This window comes from Podospora pseudocomata, chromosome 3 (assembly GCF_035222375.1).
Source record: "Podospora pseudocomata strain CBS 415.72m chromosome 3, whole genome shotgun sequence".
Lineage (NCBI taxonomy): Eukaryota > Fungi > Ascomycota > Sordariomycetes > Sordariales > Podosporaceae > Podospora > Podospora pseudocomata.
Window position 1 is genome coordinate 2,314,933 of NC_085887.1, and position 22,657 is coordinate 2,337,589.

The window sequence follows — 22,657 nt, forward strand, 5'->3', positions numbered from 1 at the left end:
GTGTCAATACTGCGTCTCAGACATGCAGTTTAACCGATCGATATGTCTCTATCGAGGTTTTCCCTCCAAGCGAAATAACAATCCCAGCCATCCAGTCTTTTGGGTCGTCTAAACTTAGCCAAACACACCAAAAACTAGCCCACCGAGTTTCTCGGCGCTGGAAAGGGGGACAAGGGGAAACGCGTCATTTTGCGGACGCTAACAGGAGGGAATAGGATATAAATGATGGACGAATTACGGAACTGTTTCGAGTATTTCTTTTTCATATTACGGACTGACGTCGTGGTCAGAGAAAGCGAGACTGCTGCATGAGACGAGGGCCTTCAAGGGTCATAAAAGGGTTCAAAAAGGGAGGTAGCTAACTGGTCTTCTTCATCTTATTCTGTCTACAACATGCGACTCCAAAATGATACTAAACTCCTTGCTATGGAGGCACGCAACACTGCCGAAAAGAAAGGACAGAGGACATCTGAGGCCTCTCGTTTGGTGGTCTGTACATCATGTTCCCAATCCCACCACTTGGCACTGTTTCTTTACTCCGAGATGGAGGTCATCCCGGCTAATCCGGGCAGCCCAGTACTCAGCTACTGTCAGCATTGTGCGTCCCGGCCGGTCCCGGTGCTGAGGTCGGTCCTGCGATCGCTGGAGACTCATCCGGAAACCGTATTGTCCGTCCTGGGAGACTTGGTGATTCGAGGTCTATTTCGACGGCGCTGCTAGATCCGTCAGTGCCCATGGCGAGCCCGCCCGAGCCAGCGGGTATGGTTTTGACATCTAGCTCCCCACCTACTGGCCGACTGGGGATAACACTGCCGCCGATTCTGGAAACGGAACGCCTTGCGTCTGACGAAGGAGGCTCCGTGGCAGGCAGTTCCTCTCCTGAGTTTCTCCTTGGTCGTCGGGCGACCAGTGTGCTCATTCTGTTTCGAATTGGTGGAAGAAATTCCCCCCCATCAGATGTCACAGAGATTCCTCTTGAGAGGGTCCTGGGAAGGTAAAATCCTAGCTTTCCAAGTGGGAGACTCAGGCCATGCACAACCTGTCACCGTACATGTTAGTCCCTTTTGTCTTCTTGTCATAGCAACAAAGATTCCAACTTACAATACTGCAAATGGCCAGGAACCATACCACAACTTTGACCACGTGCCCCAAATGCTCAACCTCCTCGCTTGGCTCCATCGTCTTCAAGAACTCCAATGTGATATAGAGATAGAAGATCGCCGAAACCCCTACCGGGCCAAAGAAACCCACGAATATCGCCTGGCGGACTTCCTCGATCTGGGGGATAAACTTGTGGATCGCAAACACCCATGGCAACCTCCTGAACAGCAGCACCAGAATTCCCAAAATAACCAGCCGATGCAGGGGTGCCACCCCATCATTCACCAAAAACTCATGCCACGGGCAAACCGCCCCCAACCACATGAACACCGACACATTCAGCAGCATGTCAATGGTTGGCTGTAACGAATCGTCCAGCGTCTCCAATCGAAACCAGTCATCCCAAGTGAAGGCATTGCCTGCAATAAAACAAGCAAGGACGTCATCGCTCCCAATCATCCCACACGTTCCCACGATGAACAACTATCAACAGATGTTAGCTTAGTCCTTCCCAGACACATTCCCCTACTTCTTCAGACCCAGCCTCAGGAGTTGTAGAAAACACCTACCGCCAAACTGATAGCAAAAACCAAAAAGCTCTCCCTATCCACAAACTTCCTCTCCTCAGCCCAATGCAACAGCTTGTTCGCTCCCCAACCCACAACAGCACCATACACCTATCAACATCACCAGCTGGTTAGCAAAATCTCCTCTCCCTCGAGGGCAAAACATCAAAAGCACAAAACCTACCACACTCAACAGTATCGTATACCCCCAAGTCTCCCCAAACCACTGCCCCATCGCCCCCCTCACCCCCCCACCCCCTCCACCCCATCCCACCTCAAGTAAATACAGCCCCAAAAACAAAAACGGATACCCCAACCCATCATTCGCACCACTCTCGGCAATAATCACATCCTGCAGCTCCTTCGGCACGTTATGATCCGCAAACTTGCCCTTCACAATCACATTGCTCAACACCGGGTCCGTGGGCGTGACACAGCTGCCCACCACCAGCGCCTCCAGAAACCTAATCCCAGGCACCAGACCCCAGATCAAAAGAGCAGTAGACAGCCACATAGCCGTCATGATCGGGCCCAGAAACCACAGCAGCGGCCGCCATTGTTTCTTGAGATATCGTGACGGTAACTGAACACCCGCCAAAACAAGCTGAATCCCAAGAACAAGACGGGTGAACGAGAGCGTGACAATGTTGAGGTCTTCTTCCGATCCCAAAGTATACTCGAGCGGTTTGATTAAATTCGCCGCCGCCGGAGAAAAGGCCACTCCCGCAAGCAACGAAATCACTGATACATTTTTTGTTAGTATCTCATCTTCACCAACGGTTGAGGGAGGGTGTACAAGTCCAGGCGTCATAAGGGATATAGACAAGAAGCAAAACACCTACAAGCCTCACTCAAATAAAAATTCTCCTTCATCAAATACGACACCAGTCCAAACAAACTGATCCACCCCCCCAACACGCTCAACACAATGTTGAAGTTTGTAATCGCCAAGGTCGGCATCTTGGCTTTCCCTCCCCCCTTGGCGCCAAGCTGTCAAAACCACACTCCTCCGGCTCCGGCTCGGGACCTCCGGACTCCACCCTTTCCGAATCCTCCGGACCGGGCGGCGCGGAAACTCCTTCTGTCCAAGTAAAAGCCGCAAGTGGTGTGTGGTGTGTATGTCGAAGGCGTGAGGCTGGATGTTATCGACACATTTGACCAAATCCCTCTCCGTGTTGTTTTAGAAAATCTTGCGCAGGAGAAAGAATCTAGAATGAAAAGTGAGCTCAGACCACCCACCCGTAAACAAACCAACAAACTTACTTTCAACAACAATGACCCAGCAACCGTTATCTGTATCGACGTCAGTTGAGGAGAGCGAGTGAGTGAGCAAGAACCATAAAAAACGGCGGCGCCAAGCCCGCTTTTAAGGACCAGATCACACAGGCTGGGTCACCGCGGGCACAGTGTCAGAACTCCACTTTTGTTGGACAACATCCCTCAAGCAGGAAGGAGCGGAATTCCATGAGAAGAGACCCCGATGGGTAATCCCCAAAACCTTAAAAAAATCAGACGAAGGGTGTTATGTATAGGGGCATTCAGCCCAGTGAGAAAAGGCCAAAAATGAAAGTCCAAAAGTTGAGTGCGGCCATCGGGAATCGAACCCGACTCTAATGCTTGGAAGGCATTAATGCTAACCACTACACCATGGCCGCCTTCGGATATTAGAGTGGCAAGGTCAGAGCATTTATAACTGGTTACAACCTCACCCACAATCTCATTAATTTTACAGACTATCTTCAAAAGTGTCTTGTGCTGCCGGTTGGTCTCTGTCGTTATCTTGCCGGACAGGATTCATCAATTACCACCACTCCCCTCAAACCAATATCACGGAAACACCAGCCAGGGCATTAACAGGAAAGAAAGTTGATACATTACACCACAGCTATAAATCATGCTGATTGCCCCCCCTATCTAACGCCTTGCTATCCGTTTATCCTCCATGCCCACCATCCCTTCGCAATGAGATACTTTAAAATGCTTCCCAGTCCATGTTGTTGTTGCTTGTGAAATGTTTTGTGTTTTGTTGCGCCGTCATAATGCCAATCCGGATGTACGAGAGGACTACCTAACTCCCTCGACTTCTTCTTTGCAAAACTCAATACTATCAAGAACACCATAAGATCCTCCCATGTTAGCTTGTTGCTGTTGTTGTATGTAAGGCGTGATGACGACACCGCCCAGAGATGTCGTCGCCAGTGTTGTTGAGCCGTGTGTAGCTGTGTGTGCCGCAAAGGGGGAGGTGTAGAGCCCACGTAGTGACTAGGCATGGATGGCTTTGTCCACCTCTAGAGGCCTCATGCAGCCGCCTGACTCCCACTCCCAGGCAATCAAGCTCCAGTTCAACTCCCGGCGCCAAAACAGGCCAAGACCACGACCACCATCGGCTCCCCCAAGTGAGGGATGACCACAACCCCTATCCTCCGCGCTGAGCCCGCCCGTCAACGGCATACGATGACGAAAGACAACCTTGCCCATGCGAGAGTGGAGTATCGCCATGGAACACATGACGCAGGGCTCGTGTGTCAGGTACATCTCAAGACCGTGGCACAAGTAGCCGTCTGGGCTGGGATGTTCCAGCTCAAAGACCTTTCTTTCATCCTCGAACAAGGGCTTGTCCTGGAAGCACTCGTACTCTAAAATGGGCTCCGGATTGGTCCGAGTTTGTCTGTTTTCGCATCGAACCAGCTTTTGGGCAACCATGGAGATGGCACGCATGACACAGTGTGCCATGGGGTTGCCTCCATCTCCGCATTTGCCTCGCTGGCACCAACGAGCATCACCAGCCAAGGCGACAATGGTCGTCTTGTCTTCCTCTCGTTGGATAACGCAAGCGCCCATGGCCTCTCCATAGCCTTTGGCCTCGGACTGGTGGGCGACTTGGTGTGCGAGGCTCATCCAAATGGCCGCATCGTCACTGATCTCGTCCGTGCTGCGGGCGATCATCGAAGGATGCGGTCCAAGAGGATTGTTCTTGCGGTATACGGCGGGCCAGAACTGCTGTGACCACATAGCCGCCTGAACCTGGGAAGCAGGTGCAACCATAGGGACGGGGATGCTGCTGATGAACACCTCCTCGCCCTCCATGCCGTCGAGCTTGGTCAGTTCCTGTCTGACCTCCTCCTTGTTCAGCATGGATTCGGGCCCTGCAATGATGTATATCCAGTTCGATTTTCCGGTATGGATTTGTCGGGTATCTGGGGACTCGTTCATGAACTTCGCTTTGATGTGGGCAGGCAAATCGCAAGGCTTGGCGCATCGACGAAGATGAGGGAAGCACTTAACCACCTCTTCGGATAGTAGCTCTCGCAACATCCTGTTATCATGGTGAGCAGTTATCGCCAGGGGACTTGAGAGGGTTGGGAACGTACATGATTGCGGGGTTGGCTGTCTTCAGAGGCACGCGAGTGATCAGAACTTTGGCCGTCACGTAATCATCTCGCAGCTCTAGTGTCGTCTTTAGTGGGATGAGAACCCCATGTTCGACTTCCCCACGCACAAGCTCCTTCACAATAGGCTCCTGGGCGTCAAGGATGCGATGGATAGAATTCTCTTCCTCGTCCATCTTGTGCAGGTTGGCTTCCCCCTTGTCAGTGCAGAGGGCTGCGCGAGATTGTCGTGAGACGATGACAGAGGCTTGTCTTGCAATCGTGATCCAAGGAAGTCGTGACAAGGTGTAGAGAAGGCCAGCAATCAGATAGCAAATATGTGGTCGACTGTTCGATGAGGGTGGCAGGCGAAGAATCAACGATGAAGCGTGACTAGCGGGGTAACCGGGAAGATAGGCGATGGTGGAGGAGAAAGGGCAGAATCAAACGACAGCAGTCAGAGGGTATAATGGACATGCAGAGACAAGAAGTCCGGACGAGAAACCATGGCAGTATCGATTCTAGAGAAAGCAGGAGCAAGAGCAAGACGGGGAGCACTTAGACAGCCCGGTCCCTACGGACAACGACAACAACAAGAGGCAAGCAACAAGCAAAACGGCACCATCTGTTGTTTCTTCGCTGAGTTCCAGACAAAAAAAATATGGACAGGAGCTCCACCTCCAGCTTGTTCCTGGACCCCTGGTAATTGCGGTTGGTGGCGGCAGGCACGTAGGCTGGAGCTGGTCAACCCAACCCCAACCCCACCTTCCCGTTGCACTTTTTGGCGAGCGACCGACTGCGGGGTACCTACACAACCCTACCCTTCCCCGCAAAGCAGAGAGCTCCCCCCAACTATTTTCCATTACAAAACACTGAGCGGATGGAACTCCAATTGCACATTCGAATTGCTAACCTTTTCATGTGTTCCAAGGATCAGAGCGCGAGGATAGGTCCATTCCCGGATAATATAATGCCCTTTAAACGGCCCGTTTCTACGCCCCTAGGTTCCAGGTTCCAGCATCTTTCACAACCCCTCTTTGAGACCTAGGTGGGAGAGGGTTCCTTGACCCGTCCCAGCCAGTGGACAGTGAGAGTGAAAGGAAAGGTGGATGGTCTCCAGACCACACGATGGAGAAGATACGGAGATAGGAGAGGATAGCATGGATGGAGACAAAGAGCCCTCACGGGCAATGCCGTTGTTCATCAGCACTCATCTGCCAACACACCCACACACATCCACACCACATCCCATCCCCCTCCGCAGCAACAAACGGGCGGGTGGTGTGCTGCCGAGCAACGCATTGGATGCATCCCAGGCTTTTTGACATCGGAAAGCGGCTGGTCTTGGCAACTGACCCTGTTCTAGCGTGGGGGGCACACGCGCATTCTGCCTCCATGCCGTGCTGAGGTGCATATGCAGCGCAGCACGCAGCAACAAGCAGCAAGCACCTAGCAGGGCGCCGTCTTGTTGGAGAAGGAAGGGGTGGGAAGGCCAGCCTGTCACATTTCCCATGTCGAGCACGACGCCTCGTGAAGGGGGTGCGAGTGATGATGAGGCATGATGAGGCCTTGATTGCCTTGGCGTGGGCTTCATTCGGCGCCGGAAGTCCGAGTGCGGACCTAACACCAGAGGTTGGAATTGAGCTGGCTGCAGCTGAAAGAGCCAAGCCGGCGGCTCCTCCGCAACGAGCAAAGATCCCCATCTTCCTCAATATGGGAAAGCCTCCTGTAGCGGAGGGTGCATCGGCAGCATCGACACCACTTGTTGCACCACTATTGAGCCGTGCACATCGCATCTGGGGGAATGAAACCCCAGAATCCCGCGTCAGAGTGTTGATGGACTTGTCTTTGTGGTAATTCCTGCCGGGAGGGAGGGGGGCGGGCGAGGAGGAGGCTAGCCACATTGCTCAACAAAAGACTCAAAGAAAGGTAGGAGATTGGTACATATTTGAAGGTACCTCCCCCAGGCCAAACACCACGGCCAGCCGTCGTCTCTCTGTTTACATTTCCCAACTCTTTGACTCACTCTCACCCTCACCCTCGCGGATTGCTCCAACAACACTTGGTTGCCCTCCATCAACCTCTCCTGGTATAATAAGACAACACCTGCCCAACCCAACAAATCACGGACGTCCCGGATTCAGCCAACAAAGCCAAAGCCCGTTCCTGGCTGTCCTCCCATTCCGGACTTGGTGTTCTGTTGCGCAGCGGACGCCAAGAAGGCCACCTCCATCGTCGGGCTCGGGCGCAGTCGCAGAGGCAGGTCGACTTGTCTTCGGAGTGTCACAGAAGGAGGCCGACGGTCGAACGTCTTGTCATCTGCCGTGGCCTCATCGTGTGCGACGGTCGTATATACCCCAGACCACCTCTCATCAGCGCCTCATCTCGCAGACCTTGGCATCGGCAGCTGCGCTCTCTTTCAGCAGTTTGAGCAAAAGGGTGATTTGAGTCACCCGCGTCACCCCACGACCCTTTGGGAAACGAGCCAGGTTACGTCACTTCGTTTCCACCGGATACACCCTGCCAAGCACCTGGGCCAAGACGCCTCGCGACCCTAAATCGTCTTAGCCACTCGACGTCGACAGAATATTCTCGGACGACGTCAAAGTCCCACGAGACGGTCCATCCCAGTCCATCCCAGTCCGGATTGTCCATCCCTTGTCCATCTCATCATAACCTGTAAGTGATGGCTTGCTCCAGTCAGATGCTCCGCGGGTGGCGATCAAAGTCAGATCTTTGCCGCAAAATAGAGTTTGTTTGCTGCCGACCTTCTGGGACTTTTGGAGACCCTGCTAGGAACCTGCTGGGACCCTGCTGGAACCCTGACGGAAGGTCGACCACCGATCAACACCCGGACGGTCAGCACCGAATATTTTGTGCAGCCCCGTGGACCCCTGCCCTTTGTCTCCTGCCGCTAATTGGTGCTTAGATAGCGCTGCAACCCCACTAAGGGAATCCCTGCCCCATGCTGCAGACGCGCCATCCGGACTCGACTTTTGATCTCAAAGTCTCCAGTCGTCGTCGTTCTTCCATGCCACCGCATTCACTTTGGTCACCACCATCATCATCATCATCTTTCACTGGTCTCTCACGCAAAAGAAAACGCGAAGAAGGTCTCTTTTCCCCCTCTTATTTTTCTTCCTTTCACACTTCTCTATACTACTCTGCTTCTACTATACATACACACACCCACTCTCGAAGCGGCATCACCGCACAACACCAGCACCACGGCTGACCTTGCATATCACTATAAAGACTCGTTTCCAGTTTCGCAGCCCTCGTCGCTGCGAAAACTGGCGATGAGCCATATGATCGGATCGTCGGCCACTGCACCATCATCACCCTCGATCCGCGCCAACGGACAGCGACCCATTCCAGGCGCTCATCAGTTTCACGATGGCTTGCTGCCGCCAGCTGCTGCGTCGTGGTCCAGCGCACTAAAGGACCTCAACGACTTTGAGCTCTCGTCGTCACACCCAACACGCCCTGGCTTCCAGCAGCACTATGACTCCCCCTACTCACGCAGCATCCCGTCCACTGCCCCCGGTTCTCCTCGAATGTGAGTCGAATGCAATTTTTCCACTTTCTGCGAGATTTTGTGCGAAGCTTTCTGCGCCTTTTTCCAACCGGGCGCATAGTTAGCCTTGTCATACTTGCTGCATCCCGCTGTCATGTCAGTTTGACTGACTAGTGTTGAAACAGTCCACCCCTTCGACAGAACTCCGGCAGTCACACACCAAGAGTCCGGCCACATGCCACCACGCTGAATATCCCGGGCATGACCAGGTCCAAGGCGTCCCCCGATGGCAGAATTCCCGACCGTGATGTCGCTGCGAAGCTCGTCATCATCATGGTCGGTCTGCCTGCTCGAGGCAAGTCGTACATCACCAAGAAGATCCAGCGCTACCTGTCGTGGCAACAACACAATACCAAGATTTTCAATGTTGGAAATCGTAGGCGCCTTGCGGCAGGGGTGGCCAACTCCGATAGTGGATCCCCGACCTCGGCCACTAACAGAGGAGTCGATGTGCCCACCCAGGCTGCTACCATCCTTCTGAATGGCACGAAAGGTCCTGACATTATGGTAGAGGTTGAGCCGACCAAGCTGGATCTCAATGGGGAGCCCAAGTCGGCTCGCACCAAGATTGACCAGTCGGCCAAGTTTTTCGATCCAAATAACGAGATTGCAGCCAAGCTGCGTGAACAAGTCGCTCTCGACACCTTGGATGAGCTCTTGGCCTACCTTCTCCACGGAGGCGGTGCTGTCGGCATTCTCGATGCCACAAACAGCACGATCAAGCGGCGGAAGCTCTTGGTCGACCATATCAAAGCTCGGGAGCCAAAGCTCGGCATTCTCTTCATCGAAAGCATCTGTCACGACCAAAATCTCCTCGAGGCCAACATGCGCCTGAAGCTTTCCGGGCCAGACTACAAGGACAAGGATCCTGTCAAGTCTTTGGCCGATTTCAAGGAAAGAGTCAAAGCCTACGAAAGTGCTTACGAGCCGCTGGGCAAGTGGGAGGAAGACATGCATCTTCAGTACATCCAGGTATGTTTTATCTTTGGTTTGTTTGTTAGCCACACCCACTAACCAACTTTGCATAGATGATTGATGTTGGGAGAAAACTCGTGCACCACCGACTCAAGGGATTCCTTAGCGGCGGGATCGCTTCTTACTTGACGACGTTTAACCTTTCTCCCAGACAAATCTGGATCACCCGCCACGGCCAGAGTCAGGATAACCAACTGCAAAAGCTGGGCGGCAATTCTGAACTGACCGAGAGGGGTCACTGCTATGGCCTTGCACTCTATAACTTCATGACGTACAAGCGCAAAGAGTGGCTGATTGAACAGAAGAACAAGATCGCACAGTCGACCTTCCCACCGCTGCCAGGCGACAACACGCCACCATATCCCGAGCTCAACCAAGAGCTCGAGGACAAGAACTTTTGCGTCTGGACTTCGATGCTGCAACGAAGCGTGCAGACGGCCGAGTACTTCGACGCAGACGAAGATTACGATGTGAAGGCTTGGGAGATGCTCAACGAGCTCAACGCTGGCTCCTTTGAGGGGATGACTTACGAAGAGATTGCGCAAAGATACCCCGAGGAGTACCGGAAACGGTCTCAGGACAAGCTCCAGTACATCTATCCTGGAGTGGGAGGCGAGGGTTATCTCCAGGTTATCAGCCGTCTCCGGGATATGGTTCGGGAGATTGAGCGCATTACCGATCACCTGCTCATCATCGGACACCGATCAGTTTGCAGGGTGCTGATGGCGTACTTTATGGATCTCACTAGGGACGATATTGCCGACCTCGATGTTCCGCTGGGGATTCTTTACGCTATTGAACCCAAGCCGTACGGCATCGAGTTCCACGCCTACAAGTATAACGAGGAGCAGGGCTGGTTCGATGAGCTTCCCAACTACAAGCCTCGGAAGACGGTGGACAGGAACTCGTGATGGAGATTTTGACATCCCATCATGTGTAACATTAGGCGGCCAACACAGCTGGTTACGTTTGCCGCGCTTTGATTTTTTTCGCTTTTCGGTTTTCGGCGTCTCGGGTTTCGGGGCGATACCGTGGTGGCAACAACCACAACTCACTTGATTTTTGACATTTATCAAGGAGGCTACACAAAGGCGTTCATGGGACGGGGGCAATGACTTAACGGACTAGGTACAGATGGGACGAACACGTACACAACGTAAGCACATGAGACATCACCGGCACACTATCATCATGGGTTGCTTTCATCATGGCGCTCGACCAAGCAACGGCTCCTTTTTTTTTAGACCTGCATGTGGGGATGTAGGTTATGCATTGTTATTTTCTTGTCTGTTTTCTTTTCTAAAGTGTGTGTTTTTATCATGGCAAGACCAAGCAGAGCCAGCGCAGCGCATGTAGAAAGAGCTTCAAGGTTGCAAAAATTTGTATTTGCATTCAACGAGAGAAGGGGCCGAAGAAGCAAGCATATATTACCATTGATATCAAGTGCAACCAAAGCTAGACGCATGTACTCATGATAGAACAGGCTGGGGTTGGGTAGCCTGGTGTTTTGTTGTAGACTTGGGCGCTTGGGGTGGTAGCGTAGTTTGGTTATATATTGACTGTATCATGTCGTGTAAGCTTCTTGACTTAGTGGTTTTGTGAGTTGTTTGGTGGTGAAGATGAAAGGTTGAAAATTGGTCTAGAAATCTTTGGAGTTGTTTTTTTGCGCGGTTGTTCTTGGATGGGTGAGATGAGGGCGTTTGTTTATTATGGTGGTGGAGGTGAATAATAGTAATGTAGGTATGCATGATGGAGTAAAGGATGGGCGACGAGACAAAATTGTGAGAAGGAGAGGTTTATATACGGACAATGCCGCTGCCTTTTGAGGCTTGTAGGTAGCCATCGAGCAGGAAACACAGACATATGTGGGAATATGGATGAATGTGAAGTTATTCTCACACCCACAAGAGATCAATCCACCCATATCTTACACCACTCACGCAGCCTTTTTTTTTCCCAGCAACCGAAGTGAATCTGAGTATAAGATTGAAGACTAAAAAGGTGCCAGAAATCCTAGCAGCAGTCACAACTATTCATTTCTGTCCTTGACTTGACGTGTGCCAGAGAAATCACCATTGGGAAATGGTGACCCAATAAGGAAAAAAAAGAATTGAAAAAATTACCAGCAGCATACAAACTTCAGACTTGAAATTGTGCCCGTCAAAATCTGTTTCTCATCACTCACGTGTGAAGAAACCGTCCCAACTCGAGGCTTGTCAATGACCGCTCGATATCGATCAGACCCTACTAGACCCCAACCAAGCCCTGAATGTGGGGCGGTGCGGAATGTGGAGCCGAGAAAAAAGGGGGAGCAAGGGTGCCCTTGTGGAGATCTTGATGGAATGTGGGGGTCGCTTTTTCTGGTCCTTGATGATGAAGGCGAGATGCGATTTGGTGGACGAGAAAAGTTTTAAATTATGTTTTTGGGTATATCTCTCAGGTGTGAGTGATGGGGCCTTGAGTTGTTTATACTACCCCAACGACGGATGCTTGCATCAGGTTGCTACCCATTGCCAACATTGTTAAAGACAGGTCAAGCAGATACGAGATACGGCCTGTCTCTCAACTCCCCAACCTGTTCCCCCTTTCCATGGTCTACACAGACATCTCCCGTCTTTTTGAAGCTTCGTTCAAATCAAACCGACTTCCCAAAATACCCCAAGTCCTCCCTCAACCTCTCCTCCACCCACCTACACCACCCCCCGTACCCCCTCCACCCCCCTTTCGTCTCCCTATTCAACCACCTCAACCACCTCCCGATCCCCTCCTTCTTTCCCCCCTCCATCTCCACCTTCTCCCTCGGATCTTTCCCCTCCTTCCACCCCTCCTCCTCCTTCACCTCCCCCCCCTCGGTAACCACAACCCTCTTTTCTCTCTCGGCACTCCCCATCATCTCCCCCTCCGTCACCGTCGCCATAATCATTTTTATTCCCACCCAATGCGCCCCAAGCAGAACACTAACCTGGTCCCCGGGCACATCCACCAGCACCCTGAACTCTTCCTGCGGAAGCATCATCCACCAGGTGTAATGCCTTGTCATAGCCTCGTACCCCTCCCACCCGCCCTTTTTCAGTCCTTCCACCATCTCAACGAGCAGCTCCCAGTACCTCCTCCGAACCCCCTGCCTCGGCACGACCTCTTCCAGTTTCCGGAGACTCCCCCCCGCAGCATCAACCCACTCCCTTCTCACCAGCGGCAGGCTCCTCATGTGCGCTTCCAAGACCGACTTGTTATGCTCCGGCCGGATGAGGTTGTCAAACATCAGTCTTGTCTGCCGCGCGAGCATGGAGATGGAGATGATGACGATGCCCCGGATGAAGGTCATGTACTCTGGCATTCCGTCGTCCAAAAGGGTGGACTGGTAGGTTAGCGTGAAGCAGGTGGCCATGAGGGCGTTGCCTTCGGATGCCAAATCCGGGGAGGAGGAGGAAGACGGTAGGGAGGAGAGAGCCTTCTTGATGGATTTGATGGCTTTGAGACGGTGGGTCATCGCCGGCGTCAGGGTGAGGGAGGGGTCGGACTGGAGGAGGTGGGAGGCCGAATACCCCAGTATGGCGTGCATGAGGTAGGGGTGGGATTGGGATAGGTGAGGGACTGTGTGCAGCCACAAAGGCTCTGAACCGATGGGGTGGTGGGGGTAGCAGGTGGAGAGGAAGTGGTGGTAGAGGCGGAGGTCGAGGAGGGAGAATAGAGGGAGGGTGTTGGTTGGCTGGTGGGTAATGGTTGGCAGGGAGGGGTACTCGCAGGTGAGGCCGGTTTTGAGGCAGTGGCCGCAGGAGGGGCGGGTTTCTTGACACTGGTGGGTGGCGTGTATCAGTGAGTGATTGTTTTGGTGGTTGGATGGTGGTTACCTACCTTTATGCGTCGACGTTTGCAGTTGAAACAACCCCTTCGGCTTTTTGTGTGGCCCCTTCTTTCTAACCGCTGTTTTCCCGCCGCGGTTAGGCTGCCGCTGTTGCTCCCGCTTCCTCCCCCTCCGCTACCGCCGCCGCCGTGGCCGGGAGAAGGGGCGGGGCTGCCACCGCCGCTGCTACCGTCGTTATAACCTGTTCCTGACACGGCAGAGGGGTCAAAGCTGGGGAGTTGGAGTTGGTTTTGGGGGTAGGGTTGTCCATAGCTCCCTGGACTGTGGGCGTTGTGAAGAGCGAGAGCGGTGTTGGTGCTTGTCAGGGCTGGGACCGTCAACAGGGACGGGGGAGGGACGGGGTTGAGGTTCTGGAGGGTGGCATCTGATACTGAGGAAACAAAATTGCCAGAGGTGGATGCAGATGCTGAGCTCTCCTCAGCAAGGTAGTCGATATCCTCGTGAGAATGATGGGGCTGTTGGGTGTAAAAGGCCGAATAGTCAAACTCGGGGGTCTCGGCTGTGGTGTTTAGAGCCAAGAGGGGGTAGGTAGCATGGAGGTTGGGGTCCATTTCGTTTTTGTCGTTGTTGTTGTTGTTGTTGTTGTTGTTGTTATTGCCGTAGTTCATCGTCTGCTTTGTGTACTAATCGATAGTAATCGCTAGACCAGAATTGTCAGAAATAACTCCGGGAGAGGCATCCAAGTGGAGATAGTAGAGGTGTACTTAACCTGACCTACAAAAAAGTTGATTCCTTGTAAAGGACCCTCACCTCCCGAAATGGAATCAAGGGGTATCACGTGTGTCGTAAAAGGGTTGGATTATGCCTTAGGCATACTACTTCCATCAAATCAAAAAGTCCGACGCAAGATAAAATCTGCCAGCTAGCTATATAACCCGCCAAGAGTGGCAGTGTGATCATAGTCTTCCCCCTTGCGTTAGAAGCCGCCCTATTGGATACCTTGCGAGGTCTTTTAACTCAGTTAACGATGGTAGGATAAGAGAAGTGCACGAGGCTGTGGGTGTGATGTCGCTTGTCGATCCCCGAAAGTAGGTCACTAATTCTCAAACGGGAAGGAGGTTAGGACTGTTGTTCTGCTGCAGAGTTTAGTTGCCAGCACTCACCGAGAGAGTCATTCAGAATGTAGTCGAGTCTGAGTATCTAGAATCAGGGAATGAAAACGCGTCAGTGTCAACTACGAATATGATTTTGTAATTTGGCTCCTCTATTTCCCAACGCTAGTCCTCTTTGGTGATTGATGTTGGTAAGAGACGGTTGCACCGTCAGTTCAAGATCCGTCACCGCTTCCTCCCGCGTTCCCTAGTCTCCGTAACGGCAATCGGTAGAAGCAACGCCACAATTATACAATCCAAAGGGCGCGACAGCGTGGACAGGGTTAGAAGTTGAGGCTCTACAACCCAAAAAAAAAAAAAACCAAAAAAAAAAAATCTCAAAATGGCAATCGGAGAAAACTCCCAGCCAGTTAGATCCCCCCCAAAGCTGCAACCCTGGCCGGCCGGCCCGCGCGGGGTCGAGGTCGATCGGGTCATATGTCCCTCCGACGAGTCGATGTCGGCCCTTTTGCCTTCGCGAGATGCAGGCAGCGACGACACCGACGGAGTGGTTTGCCAATATTTCCACGGTTTTCGGATCGATGATTGCCCTCTCAGCCCTGCTGGGCGAATTCTACGCCCACGACCTGCATGTGTCAGGAACGTTGCTTCGGGAGCGTATTTGGACCTGTTAGGGACCCGGGAAGGTAAGGATTGACATTGACACTGACGTTGTGTCGGCAGCTAGTTTGGTGGTTTGGGGAGAAGTCCTACGGGTAGGACATGTCGTGATGCAACTTACGAATCGATTCGTCATGCTGAGGTCAATTAGTATCTAGAAACCTGACCGTGTGTAAGTCACTGGCCGAATGGCAAAGTCATCAACAAACCTGCTGGGAAGGTGATGTATACTAACTGACATAGATGGGCGGTCTGTAGTCCTCGCGGTCGGTTTCCTTCTTCCCTTTGCCAAATCTGTGTTCTTCCCAAACAACGTCCATGTACACCGCTTGGTGTATCATAGGCAGATCACTCTATCGTTGATCACCGTGCCGACTTCCGGGACAATATCAAACTCGACTGACAATAGGAGACCGACAAAGTCCGGGACCGAAGGAAATGCGAGATGGCAAAACCGCCGAGGAAAGAAATTGAGATGAATGCAGTGTCGGTGAGGTGAAGGGTTGTTTCCATCGGGATGAAGACAAATGTCTGTCTGTCCTCTATACCGACATGCTGTTGCATACTTCGGTGAGAGTCAGCAGGACTTGCAAATCCGATCACCGATCGGTTCTCCCTGTCCTCGGCAAAATGCTGCACACTCAGCAATGGGGGTCTTCGAATATCGTTGATGTTGTAGGAGCAGTCGTCGTGGCCGTATCTCAGTTCCCATCCAATATGCTGCCCTACTAGACGGCCAAGGCTTGGAAAGCCTTGGCCGTACCAAGTGGCCGTTATCGTAGCCTGGTGTTTCAGTTTGCAGAAACAGACTGGCGACAAAGTTGATTCAAAACCTGCGGCCATCCGTCTTTACCACTTGGCATGCTCGGACTGAAAGATATGGGACCCCGTGGCTCGTCATCCTCCCTGGAGGAGTTTGTGAGGTTGCAAGTTAGTATGTTGTAGATCGTTACCTTGAATAGCAGGTCGGGGAGGCTGGCGAGGCTTGTGATTTTGGAGAGGCGTCGGAGAGGGCTTGTCGGCGGTGAAGGCTGAGATATCACTTTTTCTCACGTTGACCTGTCCTATCTATACGTGGCTATGAGCCATGCCCTTTGATATATCGTTTGGAAATGCCGTCAGCTATAAGCGTCAAGCCGTGGATGATGAAGATCCAAATCTAAAACTGACCAAAAGTCCACGCAGGCATCGGCGGCAATCCGTCGCCGTGTAACGGTTCTCCAATTATGAGTTCTGTTGCTCCAAAATAAGAGTAGATGGTTACACCCACTGCCGACTACCTGCTTCGCTATGCAGTGAGAAGACCAACATACCTTTTATACCTGGATGGAAAGAATACGCGCGGGCGTTTGTTTGTCAGCACTTACTGCCTCCTGCTCACGAGAAAAGAACAGGACTCCGGGTAAAGTTGACCGTGCCTCCAGAACACTGCAGCTCGAGAACTACCACCTCAACATTCCAGCCAATGGTTCAGCTCTTTCAGCTTCGCATCTGGATGGCTGACGGGAGTGATAAGACAACGAAAATAACCAAGACAATTTCTCGGTTCTCCCGGTTCTTCGGAACTTTTGAGCGCCCAAAAGACGGCTCGGGAGGGAAGGGAAGGGAAAGGAAAGAAGAAGAAGATTAAATCAACCTCAGACATAGAACCTCAGTCAGTGAGGAGGTCACACAGCTCCCGGAACTTCACATCCTCTACCCGTCATTTGTGGTCAAGGTGAGATTTGATTATCAGAAGACTATCACTAATCAGAAGAAACGCTCGCCAATGGACAGATAGGTCAAAGGCACGGTGCTACTGTCGTGCTTCCTGGACGTGGGACCTTGCGTGTTGCAGCAAGCTATTGAGAATCAAGGTTCGGGGAGCACAGTTGGCCCATCCGGCTCGGGTGTCCATCCAGTGCCAGTGCCAGTGATCAGTCTCGCCGTCGACTACTCGGTCGCAACTCGCAAGGTCGGTAGTTGGCCGACGAGGGGCGATCATATCCTAAAGTCAGCATGAACTGCCGTGACCTGGGTAGAGGTGGGAGGCTCCACGTGGCCCCGCAGTAAAAAAACGCTGCGGATGGCTGAAACGAATCCAGCCGACCCTCCATGTAGAGGAGGAGGGGGCGTGTGTGGGTGTGGACGGCCCGACAAGGTCTTGCGAAAAATCCCCCTGGAACCCGCAGTTCGGCGTTAAGGAAAAGAACAGGCGAGGGATTGACAAACAGAAACTTGTTATCGTTTACGTTGGCGATGCTTGGCTTACCACAACATTACCACTCGTATGTGAAGTCTTCTCAATCTTCTCAGCTTCCAGAACAGATCTGCGGTCCAGGTTCGTCGCCTTGCCCAGGCTGCGCTAGCCTAGCGTGGAAAAACAAGCCTTTATCCCCCTCGTCCGCAGACAGGGGAACACGTGCTATCGTGGTTCCGGAGCGCTGGATGCAATTTCGCTTGCAATCCGGAACAGCGATCGATTGAGACGTCAAAAACGGCCAAAAAGATTTAATTCAGCTTCAAGATGTTTTCCACGAACAAGACAACAGAAAGCGACGACCTCTGGGAGCTGGGCGCTTGTGTGTTTGCGCGCGCCACGCCGGCGTCAAAGGGGTCGAGGGGGGTCATCCCCACCTTGCTCCGCAAAGGCGTGTTTCGAACTGGATCGGACGACAGCTGAGAGATATGGAGAAGACTCGTCATAGGATCCGGCGTTGCCAAGGACCGTGATAACACTGTATGGCTTGCTGCTTGCGTGCTTGAGTGCTTGCGTAATGCTGCGCTGGCAGAAGAAGAAGACAAGTCATTCTCATCAGAATTTTCAGGCTGCAATCCTCGAAAAAAGAGTGCCCTGTTCCTGCAGCAGCGAGCCATTTTCCCCTGGATAAAGAGTGCGAGAGTTTGCGTACCTGCATCCCCGGACTGCTTTCGATTGGGTGCGGTGCTGCTTTTTGCGGGTCCGGCTTTTCTGGTAAACCCACCATGTTGGTCAGCCCAGCCGAGGGGGGGGGGGGCGCCAACGAGACTCCGACAGGCATCATGAAGACAATTGCCCCACTCGAGACCTCTTGCGACGAACAGCAGCAGCAGCACCTTTTCCATCACCCGCCCGACGATTCCAGCGATTCGTTTGGTTAATCTGCCCGCATCGGCCGAACCGGGACGACTCTCGGCCTAGACTCTTGGAAGATGTCGACTGATGGGGAAGGACATGAGGATGATGGAGAATTGACGGACGGACACTGACGTGAGCTGAATGGAGACGAGTGTTTCCTATCTGGCAGATGGCCCTTGCGTTGGGTGACTGTCCGAGCTCTCCATCCCTAGGAATGAGAAAACTCAAGGGGGGCTGGTGCCATCGACAGCTCGCCTCAACTGGGCCTCCGGAAGTGGTTGGGTTGCTGTGGCCGCATTTGAGGGCTTCTCCAGGGCAGACTGTGGCGTCTTTTGAGATGCAGACTGTGCTGTGAGAGCCTATAGAGCCGCGGCGTGTCCACGAAAATGAATGCCACCAAGGAAAATGTTGGCGGTGACGTTGTTTGTGATGTTTGTGATGATAGCTGTCAGTCTGTGATGGGCGGCGGACATGAAGAAGGCTGGCAACTGTTCTCTAGGTGAGTATAATAAGTGAACTGGAGACTCCGACTTTGCCTCGTGGGATGAGAGCCCACATGCTTCCCTCACCTTCAACCTGAAATCAATAGGAGCAATCAAGTTCCCGACTTTGTGGCCCAGTCTGCCGTCTCATTAGTCTGAGTGGGGCACACAACAAACACCCACACCTCGCCAGAGCAACCACACCCCCCCTTCAGCTTGCCGAGTTCGCACAAATATTCTCTCAATTCACACCCTCCTCTTCTCACCTGGCTCCTGTTCCTGGATCTGTGCCCTGTGCCTGGATTACCCCTGCCTTCTAGGTTCCCGCCCTCCACTGCCAAAAACGAACACTCTTTTAAAACACCACAACCCCCCACCGCTCGCACTCTCTTTCCCTCTCGTCTCTCAACCCACCGGTCACGGGCCTTTCCATTCCTTTCCACTGCATTTGGGTCGCTAGTTTCGACTGTCGTACATTTGGTCTTTTTTCTCGATCACGACACCGTCACCTCGCATCACTCCTTCTGCGTCTTCGACAGACAGCGACATTCATTCCTTTCACGAACAGGCCCATCCTTCGACCACCCAGCCGATCACCTACAGTTTTATACCCATCCACCACCACCTCTAGCATTGGCTTATTTTCACCCTCAGCAAAGCAAAATGCATTTCACCACTGTTCTCGCGCTGGCCGCCGCTGGCCTCGCTGGCCAGGCTGCTGCCGGCCCCCACCTCAACCACCAGCATGGCGTTAGACATGTTCACGAGAAGCGTGCCCTTGTGACTGAGCTCGTCACCGTCACCAACTGGGTCACCGTCACCGTCACTGGTCACTCGCCTACCGGTCGTCGCCAGCACTACACCAACACTCGCAAAGCCAAGAAGGTCAAGCCTACTCCTTCCAGCCAGGCCGCTCCTGCCCCGCCTCCTCCTCCTCCTGCGTCTGTTGCGCCTGCCCCGGAGCCGACCACAGTCATCACTCGTGTTCGCCCTGCTGACCCTGAGCCCACTCCCGCTCCGGTCGAGCCCCCCAAGAGCGAGCCCGCGCCTCCTCCCCCGGCTCCTGTTGTTGTCTCCAGCCAGGCCCCCGCGGTGGTCGTAAAGCCAGAGCCAGTTCCCAATCCCACTCCTGCCCCGGCCCCGGCCCCGGCCCCGGCTCCAGCTCCAGCTCCCGCGCCCAAGGGACAGAGACTTGGAGCAGGCTTGGCCTACAATAACCCTAACTTGTTAAAAACCTTGCTCGGATCTGGCACCAAGATTGGCTGGACCTACAACTGGGGTCAGCGCGATGACTCTGGCACTGGCCTTCCCTTCATCCCCACACTCTGGGGTCTCAAGCTGGATTTTGCTCAGGTCTGGCCTGCCAATGCCCAGAGAGCCATCGACGCTGGCTCGCCGTGCCTTTTCAGCTTCAACGAGCCCGATCACGGAACCCAGGCTAACCTCTCCCCCGAGGTTGCCGCTGCCAAGCACAAGGAGCTCATGAACCCGTTCCAGGGCAAGGCGCGCATTGGTTCACCTTCCATCACCAACGGCGGTGGCCCCGACATGGGCATCGAGTGGATGAAGAGGTTCTTCGCTGCCTGCAACGGCGGGTGCGCCGTCGACTTTGTCAACATTCACATTTACGGTTTCAGCACTGAGCAATTCTTGGACCACCTCGTCAAGGTGAACGAGCTGTTCAAGAAGCCCGTGTGGATCACCGAGTTTGGATTTAATGGATCCGACGACGAGATCGCCCAGCAGCTCAAGACCGTCATTGACGCCATTGACAACGACCCCAAGTATGCCTTTGTCGAGGCCTACTCTTACTTTATGGTTGAGGAGGGTATCCTGGTCAAGGGCAACCAGCCCAGTCGCTATGGTAGGACTTTTGCCTATGGCGGGGCCAACTAAAGGATTTCAAAATCGAAAATTTCTCGGGATATGAGATGAAAAGGAAGAGTTAACGACATCTTGTTTTTTTTCGATTCATGGACAAAGTTTAGGGTTGTTTTCGGTGGGGGGGGGGGATCTTTTTCTTTTTCTTTTTTTTCGAGCCAGGATTCTTCGCTTCTGTTATATGTGTCTTGTTTTTCTTCTCCAACCTTGCAGGATATTTTCCAGGCTAGTTGGTCCCAAGGGCAATTATTCTTTCGGGTTTGAGGGGGGCAAGCAGCATGGATACATGTTGCCATGTTTGGCTTTTTTTTTTCTTTTTTTTTTTTTTTCGGGAAGAAATCTTTTCAATTTGTACATATTCGATTCTTTTTTTCTTCTTCTTGTTTTTATGCTTTTTTTTTCTCTTTCAAAGGGAATGCAGTTATGAAAAGATTATGTGTATGGAAATGGTATGGGGTCAACAACAAGACAAATGGGGATACACTGGGATACAGGTTATGGGATCTTGGCGGAAGAGGCATTTCTGAGAAGCATAAAAAGCTGGAAATGGGGACGGACGGACGGACATGAGACAAGATGGTAGATAGATTCATGACGATCGCTTATGGCCCTTTTGCTCTGAGAATATGTCGGAATACAAACGCGCCGATTCATATCATTACATGTGCGCTTGTGAATGTGTGAGCTGTGATATGAAAGTGTCTTGGAATATGACAAAGACGTGAGGTTCAAAACAAAGCAAAGGGGGAGAAGTTTGGTTGTGGTGGGTGGGTAGGTATCGTGGAAATTTGAGGGAGCATACCTACCTACCTGGATACCTATGTAGTACTGGTGGAAGTGATGGGTGGCTGCGTGAAGTGGTTTTCTTCCGTCGGGACGGACGGGTGCGGATGTTGACATAAACTTGGGGTTGAGTCGGTTGCCGGGGGATTTGTTCATCTTAAAGAAGGGCAGAGACGTGGAACTGGGGTCATCTTATTGCGGGAAAGGGAAGGTGGGGGGGCGCTTGAGCCGGGGATGGGGGGGCATGGCTCGTTTGTTTCGCTGTTGGTAGAGAAGATAAGGCGGGGTCCCGGGAGGTTTGTGGGAAGAGAAGTTTTTAGAGTAAGTAGGGGGGGGAGGAAACCAGAGTTGACGGTCACTCATGATTGTGGGATTGGGACATGCAACAGCTGTTGGGCTGTGGGGGCAAAGTACCTAACCTAGAGGTACCTACCTCTCGAGCTGGGCTTCCTCGCGGGCTCGCTTCGACGGAGGTGAGTAGTCCTGGAAAGTAGGGACAGCCAGCCGTTGGGGGCTAGAGGAAAGGGTAACAGAGTTGACAGCTCATGATGGCGGCTAGGGGTTGGGTATCTGTGATTGCTGGACAATTGGGGAACTAAACTTTTCCACGGGGTTGAGAGGGGAAGAGGAAGCCGTTGACTGCCTAGTTGCAAAAGTTTCTGGGTTGGCTGATTCATCTGGACCGTTAGACTATGGGGGCAAAGTTTCCAGAGTTGGCTACTCATAATGGCGGCGGCTCGGGGGAACAATATATCTGTGATTGTTAGACTACGGGCAAAAGTCCCCGTCACCAAACCAGGCTTCCTGCTTTTAACGGCGCCAGTTCGTCATGAAAATTTGAAAGGAAAATTCCATAGCTTCGGAGCTAGCTAATTCATGTAGAGAAGACTGCTGCACCCCTTAGACTGCGAGAAAATTATTAGCTGGCTGGCTGGCCGGCCTTGAGAAGAGAAACGCTACCAAAGGGCGGGCGGACACAGAATTGACTAGGTATGTCAGTCAAAAGAGAAACTAGGAATGACCGGCTCAAGATCAATGACTTCATTCAGGGGGTCTTTTCCCAATCTGGGCTGACATTTTCATGTTGGAAATTCGGAAGAACATGACAAGATGCTCTGTTAACTCGACTTGCAGGGCGACCGGGGTGACTTTTCCACTACTCAACCCATGGACCGCTAAACTGTTGACCCAGCCTCGAGGCTTGGATTAGACAAAATACGTAATTCGTTGTAGGCTCACGGTGTGAGAGG

At 52.6% G+C, this 22,657-nt stretch overlaps 6 protein-coding genes and 1 non-coding gene across 7 annotated transcripts; 4 read left to right on the forward strand and 3 right to left on the reverse strand.

Annotated features, from left to right (window-relative positions):
* Window positions 1–134: 134 nt before the first annotated feature.
* On the reverse strand, window positions 135–3,250 carry QC762_306590 (uncharacterized protein). The gene is made up of 6 exons (XM_062888951.1): window positions 2,931–3,250; window positions 2,510–2,875; window positions 1,852–2,408; window positions 1,671–1,778; window positions 1,102–1,584; window positions 135–1,039 (listed from the first exon to the last, which is right to left on the reverse strand). The coding sequence occupies exons 2-6, from the start codon at window positions 2,625–2,627 to the stop codon at window positions 581–583; spliced, it is 1,725 nt and encodes a 574-aa protein (XP_062744883.1). The 5' UTR covers window positions 2,628–2,875; window positions 2,931–3,250; the 3' UTR covers window positions 135–580.
* Window positions 3,251–3,322, forward strand: QC762_0054960. The gene has a single exon. It is a non-coding gene; the product is annotated as a tRNA-Gly (tRNA).
* Window positions 3,323–3,386: 64 nt separating this feature from the next.
* Window positions 3,387–7,835, reverse strand: QC762_306600 (uncharacterized protein). The gene is made up of 2 exons (XM_062888952.1): window positions 5,039–7,835; window positions 3,387–4,983 (listed from the first exon to the last, which is right to left on the reverse strand). The coding sequence occupies exons 1-2, from the start codon at window positions 5,230–5,232 to the stop codon at window positions 3,930–3,932; spliced, it is 1,248 nt and encodes a 415-aa protein (XP_062744884.1). The 5' UTR covers window positions 5,233–7,835; the 3' UTR covers window positions 3,387–3,929.
* On the forward strand, window positions 6,587–7,985 carry QC762_0054980 (uncharacterized protein; the record flags this gene model as incomplete). The annotated part of the gene is made up of 3 exons (XM_062883539.1): window positions 6,587–6,888; window positions 7,244–7,370; window positions 7,965–7,985. 3 exons carry the CDS (start codon window positions 6,587–6,589, stop codon window positions 7,983–7,985), a joined length of 450 nt encoding a protein of 149 aa, XP_062744885.1.
* A 15-nt stretch (window positions 7,986–8,000) lies between these two features.
* On the forward strand, window positions 8,001–10,829 carry PFK26 (6-phosphofructo-2-kinase; the record flags this gene model as incomplete). Its single annotated transcript, XM_062888953.1, has 4 exons — window positions 8,001–8,148; window positions 8,291–8,594; window positions 8,738–9,584; window positions 9,641–10,829. 4 exons carry the CDS (start codon window positions 8,001–8,003, stop codon window positions 10,496–10,498), a joined length of 2,157 nt encoding a protein of 718 aa, XP_062744886.1. The 3' UTR covers window positions 10,499–10,829.
* A 1,393-nt stretch (window positions 10,830–12,222) lies between these two features.
* On the reverse strand, window positions 12,223–16,482 carry QC762_306620 (uncharacterized protein; the record flags this gene model as incomplete). Its single annotated transcript, XM_062888954.1, has 2 exons — window positions 13,443–16,482; window positions 12,223–13,383 (listed from the first exon to the last, which is right to left on the reverse strand). The coding sequence occupies exons 1-2, from the start codon at window positions 14,058–14,060 to the stop codon at window positions 12,223–12,225; spliced, it is 1,779 nt and encodes a 592-aa protein (XP_062744887.1). The 5' UTR covers window positions 14,061–16,482.
* A 2,924-nt stretch (window positions 16,483–19,406) lies between these two features.
* On the forward strand, window positions 19,407–20,639 carry QC762_306630 (uncharacterized protein; the record flags this gene model as incomplete). Its single annotated transcript, XM_062888955.1, has 1 exon — window positions 19,407–20,639. One exon carries the CDS (start codon window positions 19,407–19,409, stop codon window positions 20,637–20,639), a length of 1,233 nt encoding a protein of 410 aa, XP_062744888.1.
* Between the last annotated feature and the right edge of the window lie 2,018 nt (window positions 20,640–22,657).